The sequence below is a fragment of the Squalius cephalus genome (genome assembly GCF_949319135.1).
Source record: "Squalius cephalus genome assembly, chromosome: 2".
Classification (NCBI taxonomy): Eukaryota; Metazoa; Chordata; class Actinopteri; order Cypriniformes; family Leuciscidae; genus Squalius; species Squalius cephalus.
In genome coordinates, this window is record NC_137123.1 from 21,400,907 (window position 1) to 21,419,078 (window position 18,172).

The 18,172-nt window shown below is 36.5% G+C and overlaps 1 protein-coding gene across 1 annotated transcript in view; it reads right to left on the reverse strand.

Moving 5' to 3' along the window:
• The window catches only part of cfap58 (cilia and flagella associated protein 58), a 117,691-nt gene that overhangs the window by 78,806 nt on the left and 20,713 nt on the right, over window positions 1–18,172 (reverse strand). The window contains exons 9-11 of the mRNA XM_079864642.1: window positions 17,105–17,296; window positions 4,570–4,731; window positions 2,960–3,106 (exon numbers count right to left, since the gene is read on the reverse strand). Of these exons, the coding sequence (XP_079720768.1) occupies window positions 2,960–3,106; window positions 4,570–4,731; window positions 17,105–17,296 (501 nt within the window). The remainder of the gene's footprint in view (window positions 1–2,959; window positions 3,107–4,569; window positions 4,732–17,104; window positions 17,297–18,172) is intronic.

Genomic DNA, 18,172 nt, shown 5'->3' on the forward strand with positions numbered 1-18,172 from the left:
TCAGATGATGAATTTGAAAGTGCGTAGAGTCAAAGCCCTCTCTGAACTCAGATTTATATTTCTGTCATAAAATATGGAGGGATCTTTTGTGTTTTCTTTTATATATTTTTTTCATTTTTTGTGCCATCCTATTTGATATTCCATTATTATCCTTATTGAGGGTGATATTGAAAGCTTATGACAGGGAGAAGAAGAGACCTGCCATTGTATTTGATAAGCGCAAAGATCTGGAAAGTAATAATGAAAGGATTATGAAAAATATCTCCTCGAAGATGAATGCAAGGTTACTTTCTTCCTAATGCTGTCTGGTCATGTCAAGAACCGCAAATGAGCACCTATGAAGACAGTGATCAGTCTGCGTATAAAAATAAATAAATAATAATAACACTTTCAGCAAAAGTGAAAGTGAAAGATGGGTATTAATTAAATGAAATGTTTGTATATTTCTATCAATGACAACTCTATAAAGAGTTTAGCATGGCAATGTATATGACAATGTTAATGTATAGGCTCTTGGCGGAACAGATCTGCTACGCTGCTGCTGCTGCTGTTGTTGTTGCTGCTGCTGATATTAATTATTGCTGCTGCTGCAGAGCAAGTACAGAGACTTGCTACTGCCAATCCATACACAGACACGCTGCCGTGAGAAAGTAAGACATACTGTTGCTACACAAATGGCATACATGAAATTACCCGAAGCAGATCTATACAGGTGGAGCTGGGGAAGGTGGAGGGTTTCAGAGGAACTTTGAAAGTGTGCTGAAATCTACTATAGCAAACACTGACCAACTATTTAAATGTTGAGCAGCAACCTCATTGGCTGCAGATGCAACAGGAACCAATCAGCTTGTGCCATGTAGCTAACGATGTAATTGTCAGCAGGTTGCGTTAAGGACCATAGAGTTTCATGACGAAAGTGCTGTTAACGCATTTCAGGTAAAACATCCAACTTTCCAAAAAAATCTAGTTGATAATATAGTTTTGTAGTAGAGATTTGCTTTAGCCTCCTGGGACCCAAGAATAGACTTTTGTCCACTGTAGTGGACATTATATTTTAGTGAATTTCTCTGACATCATACATGTCACATGACACAACCTGGGTGTCCTGTAAAGAGCACATTCAGGACTTTTCAGAGATACCAAATGTTTGGAGGTTTCACCATGAAAACAACTTCTCCTTGGTCTTTAAAAATGTCTGACATTAATTTAGTGATCAAATGTAGCAGTCTTATGGAAATATGATAATATATTGTAATTATAATTTAAATTGGACTACTTTTCAAATTGTATTTCATAAAACAACATCTCAGGAAAATGTTAAGGGGTTTCAAATAAAAAAAATACTTTCTGTTACAGAACAGGGCGTTGATTTCAAACGTGTCCACTGTAGAGGACACCAGGACTTAAATCATGTTTATCAGGCATTTTGTGAGACACAACAAGTGAATATGGAAATAAATTATACATCAATATTCCTATGAAATATTAGATATTATTATTAAAATGTTGCCAATTATTACTCCAATTATTACACTTCTTTTTTCATTAAATGTTGCTCCAAGAACACATTAAGGTGCAAATTAGATACAGTTTATATATACATTGCATTGAATGGGAATATTAATTTATGGACATTTTACCCACATATTGCATAAAGTAAAATGGTGTATCGATTCATTCCGTTATTTCTTTCATAACATAGTTGAGAATCATCTTTATACAAATTTTGGTTGAAAAAATCCTGAAACCCCCAAATTTATTGGTGATTGAAAAAAAATCCCATTGTTTTTGCCTATACATATAATTTCATGTCATTTTATTTTTTAAACAACTTAGTCCTGGCATCCACTACAGAGGACATAGCATAACGTATGAATAAAATATTATTTTTCGAAAAATGTTTTTTTACCATTTGTTTATTGTGCTCTAAACAGTGTGATGACATGGAAAAAAAAAAAATTAAAAAACCTTTTTTTTTCTGGGTCCCAGGAGGATATAGTATATATATCAAATAAACCAGAATTTAATATAAATTATTTTTTTAGACACAATCTGTCTGGTTAAGCCAATTACCTTTCCAGTTGTCTTGTCTGGTTTTGCAAAGCCAAAGAAAAAGCCGCTATAGAACCGCCTCCGAGGAACACACAGTTTTTAGTTCCTGAATGAATCAGCATTTTTGAACAAATCAGTTCAATGAGTCAATGATCCACTCATGAAAATAGTCTACTGCTGCCACCTACTGGCATAACAATGTAATGCACAGTCTGCCAGTCTGTAAGGAAATGCAAACAAGCAGAGTGATACAAAGAGTGAGAAGTCTCAGTGCTGTTGGGGTCATAAGTACCTAACTAACTGTTGTATATATAAAAAATCTTAATATATATTTAAAAATATAAAAGAATCTCTAAAAAATACACAAAATGAACTCAATGAACAATGGTTAATTTTTACATAGTTGGAATGTTGGACAATTTAATGAGGTATCCAAACATTTTTAAAATGACAAAAAAAACAACAACTGAAATTGTGTGAAATTGTGGTATGTAACAAAAATAGTGATAATTTTTTACTTTCATGTCATTTAATTATTTAAACTTAATGTAAACAGAGTTTACATCCTAACTAGTTGTAATAAGTAATGTAAATTAGAGTTTTTGTCCAAACTGGAATGACATTTTTAGTTTATAATTTACATTCATGGTTTCCATGTCTGCACATTGCATTGTGTAGCCCGCTCACCATGCAATCTCATAGGACAAAAACTCCACTTCATAACTGTGCATTAAATATGATTGGCTGAGACTGTCAAGTTGTGCGATAGTTTCACATTCAATATTTTCACTGGAAACGTGTCCCATCATGCTTACTGAGGACACTGGCTAGGGCCTATTAACATTAGACCTGTAGATAAACAGAAGAAAGAGGGCAAGACATGGTAGTTGAGAATAAAACGAGTTACCTTGAGACATTCCCTCTCTCTCTCTAAGCGCTGGAACTCCTGGTGCTCCTTTTCTAAAGCCACCTCTTTTACGGTGATATCATCTTTCAGCTGTTCAGATTCTCGGTTCATGATCTTCACCTTGCGTTTCATCTCAGCATTCAGATCCTAAAAGTGAACGCAAGGAGGCGTGTGAGAGACAGACACAAAGACAGCTGGCCAGGCAGGCAGTCACACTCAAAACACACAAACGCACACATTCACAGGAAAAAAAGTGACAGAGCAGTAATGGGACATCAAGGAAAAGCTGACAACAAAGGACGGTCATTGATAGACATGAAAAATATATATTTGAGAAATCTTACACTTAACTTTTCTCACTGCAGTTTTCAAGGCTTCACTCATTTGTCTTCTAAAGACCAGTGCAGTGACAGTTACAGCGACAGAAAAGGCTTTTATATTGTTACAAAAAAATTCTATTTCAAATCAGTGTTGTCTGTCTCCCCTCAAAGAATCCTGAATAAAATATATAAATATTAAGCAGCACAACCGTTTTCAACATTGATAATAATAAGAAATGTTTCTTGAGCATCAAATCATCATATTAGAATGATTTCTGAAGGATCATGTGACACTGAAGACTGGAGTAATGATGCTAAAAATTCAGCTTTGCCATATAAGAAATAAGAAATATTATATCTAGTTATATGTGCAAATTATATCTTGCAGCATTTCTTTTTTTTTACTATATATTTGATCAAATAAAAGCAGCCTTGGTGAGCATAAGATCTTACCAACCCCAAACTTGATGCAGAACGGTTGACATATTGAAAGGCTTGTCTCTAAAAACCAGGTTTTAGTTACATCACAGAAACGAACTATGATTTGCTTTTTGATTTGGAGAGCATTTGACTGGACAAAAATCTGTATAGTACAGGATGAAACATCAATATTTTGATCATATTTCTAGAAGAAAAATACTGTAATGTGTGTATATGCTAAAGGTTCGTTTTTAGGAGCACATTAGCTCCTAAAGATTCTAGCATATAGATTAGCTTCAAAGCTAATACACATGGACTAAAAGCCTTAAGATATCAAATAACTGGTTTCATGCCTGCTATTTAAACTTCTATTCAGGCCAGAAACATTATTTTTATGTAATGCTATTCCTTTAATTAACTTGCTCAATAAAAGTCTCTTCAAACTGTTGCTCCACCATGACAGTAGAGGACCTGAAAGAGAAAACCGGCCCCACTATAGAGCTCCTTGTGGCAATGCTGAGAATGCAACTTGTGTTGCCCTATGAATTGCATTCGGACACATTTGGGAACGCATTGATGCGTGAAAATGATTTTTGCGTAGCTAGAAGCATCAGCATTCATGTACTTTTGTAGAGTTTCAAGCCTAAATCCGCACAGCAGGATAGGTTATCTGCTATTTCCTACTTCTCACACATGGGGCGGATTCCTGGACAAAGATTAATGTTCACGCCAACTTCACACATGCTTCCGTGGGGCGTATTTCCCAAAGAAGTCTTCCCATGGATCTACTGGCCTCTACGTCTGCTCTCATGTTCATTGGGAGCAGATCTATAATATAAAGGTCTACACACACACACACACACATTTTACCTTGGCCTCGATCAGGTTCTTGCTGAAGAGGTCCCTCTCTGTCCTGACATCCTCATAGAGATTCTGTTGCTGCTTCAGTTTCGTTTCAGCTTCTGCGATTCTCTTCTCATGCTCAAATATCTGTATCTCCTTCAGTTTATTGTCCTCCATATTCTCAAAAACCTGTAAAGACAGACAAAGACAGTGGGGTTAGTCTGAAGATCTGTTTAAAACCTAGTGAGTTGTCTGTTGTCTACTGTCTACATACAGTAGTATTCTAAAAAATCGAGATGTAATATGAAATAATGTTTATTTTTTTCTTCAATACATATTGTTTTTACTGAAGAACATATTGTTCTGTAAGCTTTTTGGAATCACAAAATAAATTGTGGCTAGTAAATATACCTATTATCAACACTCCTAGTTCCTAATAATAAATTATAGTTAATGTATGTTATAGGAGTTATTCGAATATTGTGTTGGACAGTGGGGGGGTTGAGTCAAAAAGATTGAGAACCACTGATTTAGATTGAATATCTTGAAAGTAAATTAGATAATTGCAATGAATTTTGGGATTACCTTGTCCATGAAGGATAAGTGTGATACCCCCATAGATTTTGTACAAAACAGGGTATAATGCAAAGCAACATCATTTTGTTACCTGCTGTTTCTGCCAGAATTCTGGAACTGACTTTATGTTATTCATTGAGAGGTTATGCAACCCTGCACTGATGAAAATTCAGACTCAGGATTGCCTTTACCCTTTTCCCAACCTTGTCATGTTTTGATTTCCTATCTTTAACTCAGATACATCCACATTAGGAGAAGTTTAGAGAACCAAACAAACAACTTGCCTTCATTGAATTTCACTGCGGTTTGAATAGTTGCCAATCCATGTTAACCTTTTCACTTGTGCATTTAGCAAAGCACAAAGTACACAGTTTCAAAGGAGTTCAGTGGAGTGAGCACATGTTTTATGGATGCAAGGGATTTTTAGACTAAATTGAAAGCAGAATGTGTCCAAGGCTATGCCATTCAAACTCACATGTGCTATATTCAGGGTTAAATTCCTCAATTTGAGACAATCTGACAACAGCCTTCAGACATATATGCCAAACACATTGTGTTTCTAGAGATAAAGAAGGGTGCATGTGTCAGGCGAACCCACAGGTTGCAAACACTCAGCCCTTCTGCAAATAGTATGTATATTATCAACCAAAGCGTGATAAAATAACGCCAGTCACTGTAAATTCAACAACTCGCAATTCATAGTCAGCTCCAGGGCCTTATAAATCAAACTTGGGAACACCATAGAGTTTTTCCATCATCTCCTCAATAAATCTTGCTAAATTCACTGATCTAAACCTGGCAAATGTCTTTTTTTTTTTTTTATTCCCTTAAATGTCATCCTATAGGACAACAAATAATAAAGTGATCAGCTTTGTCCACTGGGTGATTTTGTGGAGCAAAATCCACAAGCAGAGGCATCAATCACGTCAGATGTCAAACAATCTAAAAAGTGAATAGAGGAAATTGCGTTCCAGCTGCCGGATTCACGAAACATTATTATGAACCAATTTCTTCTTCTTAACTTATTATTTAAGAATAAAATTATGAATAGTTTGTGTTCTCAAAAACCATGGTGGACAGTAACAAAGTATTTTTTACTTTGGGAAACTTTAACTTCACTACATTCCAAAACATAATATTGTACTTTTTACTCCACTACATTTAATAATAACATATCACTCCTCGTTATTTTGAACTGAAGAATGACGTGATAGCGGTGTCCGATTCGTGAACGAGCTTAGTCTTTCCATTTAACCCGTTAAATCGGCTTGCAAATTGCACTGAATGGTTAATTTGTGAATTGGACCAATCTGTTCTTGAGTCAACAACTCACTGATTCAAATGGTCCAATCAGAGCCAGTCTCCAGTTAACAATTCACTGTTTGTCTGACTCAAAATGAGCCAAGAAAGGGAGATCCTCCGAGCTTGAGTGCACGCACACTCTAAATTAATTTATGAATTTATTGGGTTGTTTCAAATATATTAAGCATTACAACACATCGCCAAGTGCTGAACTCCCTGTTACAAGCCAGTCACCGACAAAAACAGTTTTTATCAAGTAATTTATCAAGAATTGCACTTAGGAACATTCTGACAAAGTTGAATGTTGTCAAAATGTTGTAACTTTTTTTAGAACCATCTTTACATACACGTCTAGTACATGAAAGCATGTGTCCTCTTCTATAGAAAGAAGGATTTCAGAATATATTCCATAATCTATGTGCTCAAATGCCTCACCTCATTACATAGCTTCACTTTACTGCTCATTTAAGATCCTGAAAATATGTACATATATACTCTCTCATGCTCTCATTATTTAAAGATCCATCATTTAGTCTTATTCAGTCTTATTATTTAGGAGTAAAGGACAATCACCCTTAATGGTTTTCTATAAATAACATGCCTCTAATGATGGTGGAACATTGGTAAAATGTAATGAGACAGTCTGGAGGAGGTTTGTGCTGGCCTTACAAACTGAACACCTACAGATTTGTGTTGAAATTAACTTTAAATCTGTAGTAAATCTTAAATTAAATCTTAAATCAGTCAACAGCTGTTTACATAACTGTGTAATACAATGCTGGTGTGTGAAGGAGGCAACAGATAATGGTGTAAATAAATGTTTAATATCACTCTGCGTTTATGGATTGTCTCAAAAACTTCTGTGCCAAGATGGCACATTTCAACTCTGAATGGGAATGCTAACGAATAGCTTTCCTCGGGCATTATAGACCTACTTGTTTTGAACCATATTTCTTATTTCTAAATCAGGAGAATTTTTATTCTCTGCAAAGTACTACAGTGTGGAGTCAGATCTCAGGAGGCAATCTCAAAACCATCAGCTAAGAGCTTTTTCAACACGCGGCCTAACTAATGCTTACGGCTGAACATTTTTTACCTGGAATTAGATTATTAACTTTTCACACACAAAAAAAAAGTCTCTCTGAAAGAAATCAAATGTTAGCAATGCTGAATACATGAAAGCGGTGTTGTGTGTCTTAAATAGCCTCTGGTTCCAAGGAAACTGTGAAAACTGTTCCAAAATAAACACCCTCTGCAGTGCAACCATCATGCTCGCACTGTTTGCGTGTGTAAGACAGTATAATTTGAGCTATATAAAGATGCTGTGCATCCAGTATGTATCCTCAGTTAAGGGGTTAAAGGACAGTTAACATTCCGAAATATAATCGATTTCACGATTTGACTCAACTAACAATATCAAACTGAACTGAGCTGAATAATCACACTACTGTCTTCTATAGAGCTGCTTTAGCTGAATTGAACTCATTTAATAATTGATGAACTATGCAACATTGGCACTCTTATTGAACTAAATTGAATCCACATTGAACTGACATGAGTAGAGCCCTGCATTTCAGCCCGAGCCCGACGGGCCCCGACTTTTTCACGGCCCTAGGGCCGGGCTTCGGGCCAATTTTCACGTCATAGTTCACATGCGGGCCGGGCCTCGGGCCTTTTTTGGGTTATCCTTCTTTTTATATTTTTAGACATTAATTAAAAAAATATGAGAAGTTGACGTCGACGATAGAAAAACAAACATAGACATTTCATAACCTCATAACTTTCATAATCTTATAATTACACTGACACATGATTGACATGACAGTTTCACGCACGCACACACACACACAGAAGGTTTCCCGTCAGCGCAACCCACGATTCACCTCATGTGCAAATAATGGAGAATATTAAGAGAAAAATCGCAGCAGCGAACGTGTCTTCAGCGCAGCGGGAAGAGTGATAGAAGAGAGGAGGACTGGGTTAAAACCTTCCACTGTGGATGCTATTCTTTTACTCCACGATGCTCTGTAAGAGACTGTTCTAACTTTTCGTTTGATTGGACTTTATTTTCGTTTAACTGTTGGAAACTACTGGAAAAAAAGAAAGGCCATGTTCTGTGGTGCATTTTTTAGGTAAGATAACCTGCAAGTTTGTTTTTGATTTATTTTATTTAATTTGTTTAGATTGTAGGCTATTGCTCATTTAGTTTGCGAACGCTGTTGCGAGCAGCCTGAGCCTGCATCAGTATTTCAAAAAAAAATTGTTTTACTCACTGTGGTTTAATAAATAAACATTAAACTTAACTGTCTGTGTGATATGCTTGAAGTGTTTTATATTTATGGATTGTATTGTAGCCAAGTGAAGTATTAGCGTTGATTTGAGAGGCTAAATTGATCAAACATGTTTTACTCGCTGTCGGCTCGGCTGCTTGGTCGTCATTTAAAAAAAAATGCTCAAAACATTTGTCTTAATTAACTTAATAAAGAAATGAAAAGAAAAGAACATAACTAACAAAACGGACCTATTTTAACGGCTGCAAATAGGGCAGGCTGCCGCTGTGAAAAAAAAAAAAAAAAAACGGCCTCGGGTCGATAATTCTGATGAGCTGTCGGACACGGGTCGGGCTGGGGCCTGAGCGTCTCGGGCCAGGGCCGGGCTCTGGCTTAGATTTGAGGCCCGTGCAGGGCTCTAGACATGAGCTGAATAATGATACATTCATCTTCTGTTGAGCTGTGTTATTGCTGCATTGAATTTGTTTCATAATTGATGAAATTTGCAACATCAATAACGCCACTAAACTGAATTGAGTCAGCAATGAACTAAACTGAGCTGAATAACGGCACTATTGTCTTCTGTAGAGCTGCTTTATAGCTGAATTGAACTCATCAATTGATGAACTTTGCAACATCAACCATGTCACTGAACTGAATTGAATTGAATCAGCATTGAACTGAATTGAGCTGAATAACGGCACTATTGTCTTCTGTAGAGCTCATTTATAGGTGAATTGAACTCATTAATTGTACTTTGCATCAACAATGTCACTGAACTGAATTGAATTGAATCAGCATTGAACTAAACTGAGCTGAATAACGGCACTATTGTCTTCTGTAGATCTCCTTTATAGGTGAATTGAACTCATTAATTGAACTTTGCAACAACATCACTGAACTGAATTGAATTGAATCAGCATTGAACTAAACTGAGCTGAATAACAGCACTATTGTCTTCTGTAGAGCTCATTTATAGGTGAATTGAACTCATTAACTGATGAACTTTGCAACATCAACAATGTCACTGAACTGTATTGAATCAGCATTAAACTTAACTGAGCCGAATAACAGCACTATTGTCTTCTGTAGAGCTGCTTTATAGGTGAATTGAACTCATTAACTGATGAACTTTGCAACATTGACACTCTGATTGTACTAAATTGAATCAACATTGGACTACATTGAGCTAAATAATGACAGCTGTCTTCTTTAGAAAGTATTTGAAGTCTTTTCATAATTGGTGAATTTTGTTTATTTCTGTGAAGCTGCTTTGAAACAATCTGTATTGTATAAAACACTATAGAAATAAATGTGACCAGTAGACGATATGTAAATGTGTGTGTGTGTATATATACTGTATATGCAAAAATTAACAGTAGGTTTGGAATGTGCAGGTGGAAATCCTGGCAATATTTTACAGTGTAGATCTTCAAAGGCACTGATGCACCTAGTTTACACAGAAACAGGAACACCATTATATGGAATATATTATGTCTAGTCTTATCTGTCTGAGACAGAAAGAGAGTTAGAGGATGTGCCTGGAGCTGAATGTAAACCTGAATCTTGCTGTTCATGGTGCAGTGCACTTACCCAACATAAAACCTGAGAAAACAAATGTCAGGGCAAATGCCAGGATGCTAGAGGGTGTGTCAACACCAAAAAGGATAGATTTTTCATGGACTACTGTTCAAGACAGATTTTATTTTAGCACAAACGTATTTAACGACCACATAATAGTCTGTAATTATAATTACCACCGCTTTCTGGTAAAAAAAAAAAAAAAAAAAAGTTTTAATCATAAGACCTGGCAATTTGAAAAGAATAACTTGTTAGCAGGAGAAAACTTATTATATAACACTATTTGGTCAATCAATCATCTTAAAATACCTATTTTTTGCATTTAATTAATTACTACAGGTACTTTTATAATTAAATGAATGATGCATTAACTGAGAATTGCAGGTAATTTTCTTATGTTACCTTATAAGATATAATAAAAGGTAATGCTGAGATAAAGAAGCAGACTTCAGAGTTGATTTACAGGAATAGTTCACCCTCAAATAATAATGCTGTCATCATTTACTCACCCTGATGTTGTTCCAAACCTGAATGACTTTCTTTCTTCCATAGAACACAAAAGGAGTTGTTAAGCAGAATGTTCACACTGGACAGCATACAGTAATTATGTTAATCATACACTCTTAGAGAAAAAAAGGTTCAGTAGGGTTCTATGTAGAACCATAGGGTTCTTGACTGAATTTTTAAGAGCAATTTATTCCAAAAAACTGCCAAAATTTGCCAGAATTTCTAGTGATAAAGTATGTTTACACGCTGTTTAATTACAAAATATTAAAATAAAATTAATTAATTAAAACTAAAGCCTTACAATGATCCTGATGGGAACACCTTAAAGGTTCTATATAGCTCCATACACACTGTAAAGTTTCAGGAATGACTACCGCATTTAAATCGAGAGTGAATCCCCTAAATTATCGTTCTATATGTACAGAACACGCGATGATTCAGGAACTGCGATGATTGACAGCGTGGTAACCACAGCAACTTTCCAGTGTCTTGTGTGTTTGTTATCCGTTATTTTGACCAAAGTAATATTACAGCGACACAAGACTCATTACTTTCTGTTCTGCGATTTTAACTAAAGTACCATCAACCATCAAGTGTGTTGTGTTTGTAAGGCTGCTTTGTAGAGCGCGCACTTGAAGTGTTGCCTTGTCCACTTATTATAAGCGTTTTTGGGCTTGTTGTTCAACCAGACAGTTGATGGTAGCCATTGACTTCCATAGTAATTTTTTTTTTCCAACTATAATAGTCAATGGCTACCATCAACTGTCTGGTTACCAACATTATTGAAAATATCTTCTTTTGTGTTCAACAGAAGAAGAAACTAATACAGCTTTGGAACAACTTGAGGGTGAGTAAATGATGACAAAATGTCATTTTTGGTGAACTATCCCTTTAAATCATAAAATGATCCTGGAGTTAATAAAGTTGGCAGGTGGAGGTCAACATACTTTGGTCTTATTTTCAATATATAAAGCATTTGGATTTTTCTCAGTTTATTATGGGCTTGTTCTTGTTCACTTTTTTTGTTTTTTTTTCTAGAAAGATTTAGCCACACAAATTAGTCAAGGCTCGTAATTCTTTCCCTGTCCTTTTCTTCGGCACACATACAAAAGAAAGACATCTCTGACGCTTTTTTAAATTCGTAATTAACAACTACTAGTTGTTCGGTTCGATTCTGTACACACTTTTGTAATTCAGTTGTAGAATGCTGTGTGTGTACAGAACAGGATTAAACTCTAAAAGGTGAACTGACAACCAAATTTAGCTGCGGTGTGTATGTGGCCTTTATGAAGCGTCTAACATAACCCTTTAAGATTCTATATAAAAACTTTTCTATATAAAGTTTACAGTATTTCATTTTTGGGTGATTGTCAATTTATGAAATGAAGCTTAATGGCCATATAGAGCAGGTTGAAGATCAGTCTTAATTAAACCGGTTCTCTAATTATCTTATTCATTGCACTCTTGACTCAACTTGATAGTTGCCTGCCTATTATAAACAAGTTTGCCCATAAGTGCCTAAACGTCACTGCCTTGAATTGTGTAAAGAGCGGCACACACGCATATGCACGGTTGCGATAGCAACAGTATTATAAAGTCATTAGTAAGACGACTCACACAAGCACACTGATTGAAGTACTACAGAATGAAGAAATGCCTTCAGGGATTACAAGAGGAAAACAACAGACTCTCAACTCTCACCAACTCTTAGAAAGTAAAAGATTTTAAGAAAAAGAAATGTGGAGAGATTTAGATTTTTTTTTTTTTTTTTTTTCACTCTTAGGCCTGAAATATACTGTATGAATGTGAACATTTTAAGCTGTGCAAGTTAGATTTCATGTTTTGAAATGGGTTCAAATTCAATTCGCATTTCAGTGCATTGATGTGTTGCATTTTTGGTACTGCCACAAGGGACACAAGCTGTTTTCTTCTATACCTGATGTTCTATTTCCATAGTTTTAGAGACTCTTGCTGAGTTAGTTAAAGCTAGTTGTAAAGCTAGCTACCTGTATGGCACAGACATTTGAAGGTTACTCCATTCCTCCATTGAGGTGTGTTACTGCCACATTAACACAAGTATTGCATGTCCGTGTTTACATCCGTCAACTGTCATTCTGACTGTCATCAGACAAACGGAGTTACGGTTCGGTGATATTCCACTCAGAGAGGAAAGTACACGGATACGTTTTTTTGGTATTTCTAGGCGTTGTATTTCATGTCACATTTTTGGCAATCTCAATTTCTCATAGCTAATGGAGTCTCATGAACGTGCACATCGTGCAGAGAAGACCAACGGCCAACGGCAGAATTTCGTTAAATAATAACAGTTTCGTTTTGTTTTTCCACTCAACCCTATCCTATACCCCCAGAACACTTGGAATATACTGCATGTGTCGCATGAGATCATTCTGTGATATTTTTGCGTCTTTTTTAAAAAGCTTGACGCTGGTCGCTATTCACTACCACTATATGGACAGGGCTAGCAGGACATTTAAAAAAAAATATCCTTTTGTGGTCCATAAAAGAAAGGCATATGGCATTAGAACAACACCAGGGTGAGTAGATGATCACTTAAAGTCCCCCTGTAGTCAATCATTTTATCCCTTAAAACTCACCTTTGATCACCAAAATTACATATTTAAAGGTTTTTTCCACTGAAAAAAAAATATTTCATACCTTAAAATAACTTGAATGTAACTCTACACCCTTGTCTCCTTTAGCATAAGTGGTTCTATGAATATGCAAATTAGCCACGCCCCCACTCATTCACACCAGCTCAGAAATCCACTTGTTGATGATCACACATTGACCTGATTGGTTACAAGCAGGATTTGAAATGAACACCCGCCAACCCGCCAGATGCGAGTAAAAATCAACTGTGGCGGGTAACGCTGTCAAATCACTAGCCAATTTGGCGTGTTACTTTTAATGTTTACTCACTTTGCTGGGAAAGTTTGTGAAAGCTAAATCTGCGCAAATACTCAACTCGTGAGTCATCATGATATATTAAAAACAGATACTGCGCAGAATATGCGCATTTCTGGCTTACATGAACACACATGTCGCTAAGCAACAAATAACGGCGCGCTTATTAATTTGCATTGAAGCAATAGCGAAGATTAAAAAGCATTTGGTTAACAGGATAACATTGTAATTTTCCAACATCCTAAATGTTCATTGTACTGTATTGATCTGTCCACCTAAAACACATTTTGGGTGAAAAGGATGAGGATGAAAGAGGAACAGAGGAGATGGATGCTGGATGACAGGATTTTGTTTGAAAAATAAATGAATGTATGAAATCCAAATATATATATATATATATATACAGTATATATATATATATATATATATATATATATATATATATATATATATATATATATATATATATATTAGGGCTGTGCTCAGAATATCGATACAACGATACATCGTCATGAACTCCTGACGATGCGCGTATCGATACAGCAGCTTCCGTATCGATACTGTTGTGCTTAAGTAGCCAAATCAGGGCTCGAATTTCGGCGCGGGTATTGCGCATAATTTTAATCATTCCTGCACTTTAGCATGTAGATTGTATGAGTAAATTAATCCACACAGACTATACAATCAGATCAGTCAATTTAAAACTTCACAAAGAGCGTGAAGCCTTGTTTGTACTTTCGCCTGGCTCCGCAGCGCGAGTCTCCACTGCCTGCACGCGCACCTCCCCAAACGGACGAGGCGTTTATACTCGACGCGCTCACAAACAGATTGCGAGTAACAAAAGTTATTTTTCGCGGATTATATCACTTTAACAAACAAAAACACGCGAAATTATGTCAAACATTTCGGTCTTGTTGAGTATCCGCTAAACACAGTCGGTTATGTCTTCAGCATAAACGCATGATGGGACAGTATAATGAAATCAGGATCCGTGCACTAGCTCTTAAAGGGACAGAAGCCATATGTGTCTGTCATTTAATATTGTTGTCAAAACAACAAAAGATAGTTTTAATTTGAAGAATTTGGATTAATAGCATATGTATTTAATTTAATCAGGACTAAAATACTACTGTTTTATTTTGCATTTGATTACTTTATTCAGTTTCTAGTATTTCTGAATACTAGTGCTAGACCTTTTCAAAAAGTTTTCTCTTTATTGGTAGGCTATCTTTATTCTATTGTATTTATTTGCGCTACTGAAGGAACTACTTTATTTGCGCTACTTTTTTGTGACAAGTTTTTTATTTCATTTAACTCTTCGTTTTTTATGACAAAAACTAAATGGTTTTTCAGTGATCACAACTGTTATAACACTGGTTATAAAATAAACATATATTACTGTTACTAAACTCTGAAATTCCAAATTGATCCATATCGTGATACGTATCGTATCGTGGCTTTAGTATCGTGATGCGTATCGTATCGTGACATTGTTGGTGATACACAGCCCTAATATATATATATATATATATATATATATATATATATATATATATATATATATATATATACACAGCCTGTGACGTAGTCTGATTAAAATTTGTTTGTTTTTTGTTTTTTTGGCTAGTAGAAGTTCTGATTGGCCAGTAACTTAAAAATTAAGTAGCCAAATTGGCTGGTGAGAGAAAAAGTTAATTTCAAACCCTGGTTACAAGGTAGTTTGTGACGTCAGAAACACCAGCGATTTCAAACCGTGTTTTTGAGACTGTCTTTGGTTCAATGCAGTTTTAAGGAGAAAATACTCAGCAATGGTGTTGACTTATGAGTTTGCACATGGTTTGTCTTAAAGGACAAGTTCGGTATTTTACACTTAAAGCCCTGTTTACAGATCGTTTCTGATGAAATAGAACGGTTAAGATTAAAATTTGGTCACATGCTGCTGTCCCGAGAATTTTAGGTTTATTTCGCTTTCCCCCCCACCTACAGAATGGCAGCCTATGGGCACTGGAACAATCCTTCATAAAACGCATGAAACTTTCGTTTACAAAGACATGAAACTCACCGAGTGGTCAGGGGTGTTCACTGGTATGTTCACTCAAAAATCGCTGCAAAAGATGCTTTCCAACAGGTGTTTTACCATTCGTTGTAAAACTGTGGACCTATTTTTCCAAACGTCTCACACCCGTAGATTCTTCCGTTGAGAGCTTGAATAATAAACACTCCAGCCCAGTTGGTGGCGATAATGCACCTTTGCCAATTGCAAGCAAACCACTGGCATTTAATTGAATACACAGAAGAAGCAGAAGAAGAAGCGGCGGAGTAATACCGTACTGCACACAGCCCATCCAATTCAAGTCAATGGAGTTGGACAAAAACTACGATAAAACCTGTTGGAAAGCATCTTTTGCAGCGATTTTTGTGTGAGCATATCAGTGAACACCCCTGACCACTCGGTGAGTTTCACGTCTTTGTAATCGAAAGTTTAATGCGTTTTAGGAAGGATTGTTCCAGTGCCCATAGGCTGCCATTCTGTAGGTGGGGGGGAGAAGCGAAATAAACCTAAAATTCTCGGGACAGCAGCATGTGTCCACATTTTTATCTCAACCATTCTATTTCATCAGAAACGATCTGTAAACAGGGCTTTAAGTGTAAAATACCGAACTTGTCCTTTAAAGCGTATTAAAACACCACATAGACATATAAACAACATTAAAAGCTTGATTTTCACCACAGGGGGACTTTAATTTTCCTTTTAGGGTGAACTATCCCTTTAAAATCATTTCATTATGATAAAAATTAACTTCAAGTTGACATTCTCACTCCCTCAATGAGCAATGGCTAAAGCCAGATCACTGTACGATTTTGACCACAATTTGGCCTTCTTAAACCAAATTTGACCTCAGATGAAATTGAGGCACAGTCCCGCAGAGTGACTCTCCTACAACAACCGTTAAATCAAAAACCAATAGGAGCGCAGAACCCGATGACACAATCAGTGCAACAACAAAAACCACCACTTGCTCCACACAGATCATCTTGGGTTTTTTTCAAGACAAGCCATGATCAAAATGAATGCTACAGATTGTTTTTGTTTGCAGGCCACCATTTTAATCCCGCATGTAAATGCAGCTCGCCATCAGCGAACATGTCACGGATTGATGATGCAAAACTCTGGATAAGTCTTCATGCAAGCGTCCATTTCTGACATTAATGGCCACTGAGATCCCACTGTGTGACATAGCTTACTGTGACAAGCAACAATCGTAAAGGCCTATTATAAATCTTACAGTGTGCACCCGGCTTAAATTTAGTGTGTGTGTGTGTGTGTGTGTGTGTGTGTGTGTGTGTGTGTGTGTGTGTGTGTGTGTGTGTGTGTGTGTGTGTGTTCAAACATGCTTTACCTTCTTTTTGAGCTCACTGGCCTCGTTTATGTAGCGATCCCTCTCTTTCTCCAGCTGGAAGATGATCTTTCGTTGTTTCTGGGCTTCGTCCCTGTAGTTTAAAATCTCTTGTTCCAGAGTCTTCATTGACTGTTCGTGTAGCTTAACAATGTTCTGTTGTTTGTCTGTTTCATTTGACGCCTTGATCACATTCTGGGGAAAATATGCACATACACATGCAAGAGGTTACACAAAAGATCACTTTGTAAATATACTTAGCAAGAGTGACTCAAGATTTTCACAAAACAGGCTTAAAAAAACGAGCTTGAGAATAGGAGGATTTTACTCTGTGATGTATTGCTGTTCAATAGATCAAAGAAGCGATTCTCTAAGGTAAGCTGATATCAAAAGCTATGTTTGTTTGCCACAGTGTGTGCATTTGTGAGACAGAGTGTCTCCTGTGCAATTAAATATGAATATCCTGTTATCTTCATACGCACAATAGCAATGCAATATTCAGCACATCAGCAAAAACATCATGCACATTCTCTTGTTTTCTGAAATCCATCTGTGCATCATAACAGCGTGGGGAAGCTATGAGAACTATGAAACTGCAGAACTGCAGCAGAAAATTAGCCATGAGGAGGAAAAAATAAACCTCAAAGACTCGCATAAAAGCTAACCTGGCATTAAGAGTTGTCTCAGGTGATCCGAAGCACGTCCAAAACGCAGACCCGGCGTCATGCGATGATCTCAATCCCCCTCCCCCTTCCATTTTACACAGTAACAATGTTTTTGGGGTCTACTAGAATAGGTTTTCATGCTTCAATGTTCAAAAAGCACATTTTATAATTGTTGCAACACCTCTCTTTCCAGTCTGTCAGTAACACTCTGTTTAGTTTCGATCTCTATAAAGCGCAACGTGCTGATTGGTCAGCTGAATCGGTGTGTTGTGATTGGTCAATCACTTCAAGTGTGTTTCAGAAATGTCACGCACCTTACCATAACCGTGAGTTTCAACACACTACTAAAACAACTCAACCAGGCCTCACCAACTTTTTTTGCGTATGCCTTGGGAAGGGAATTATT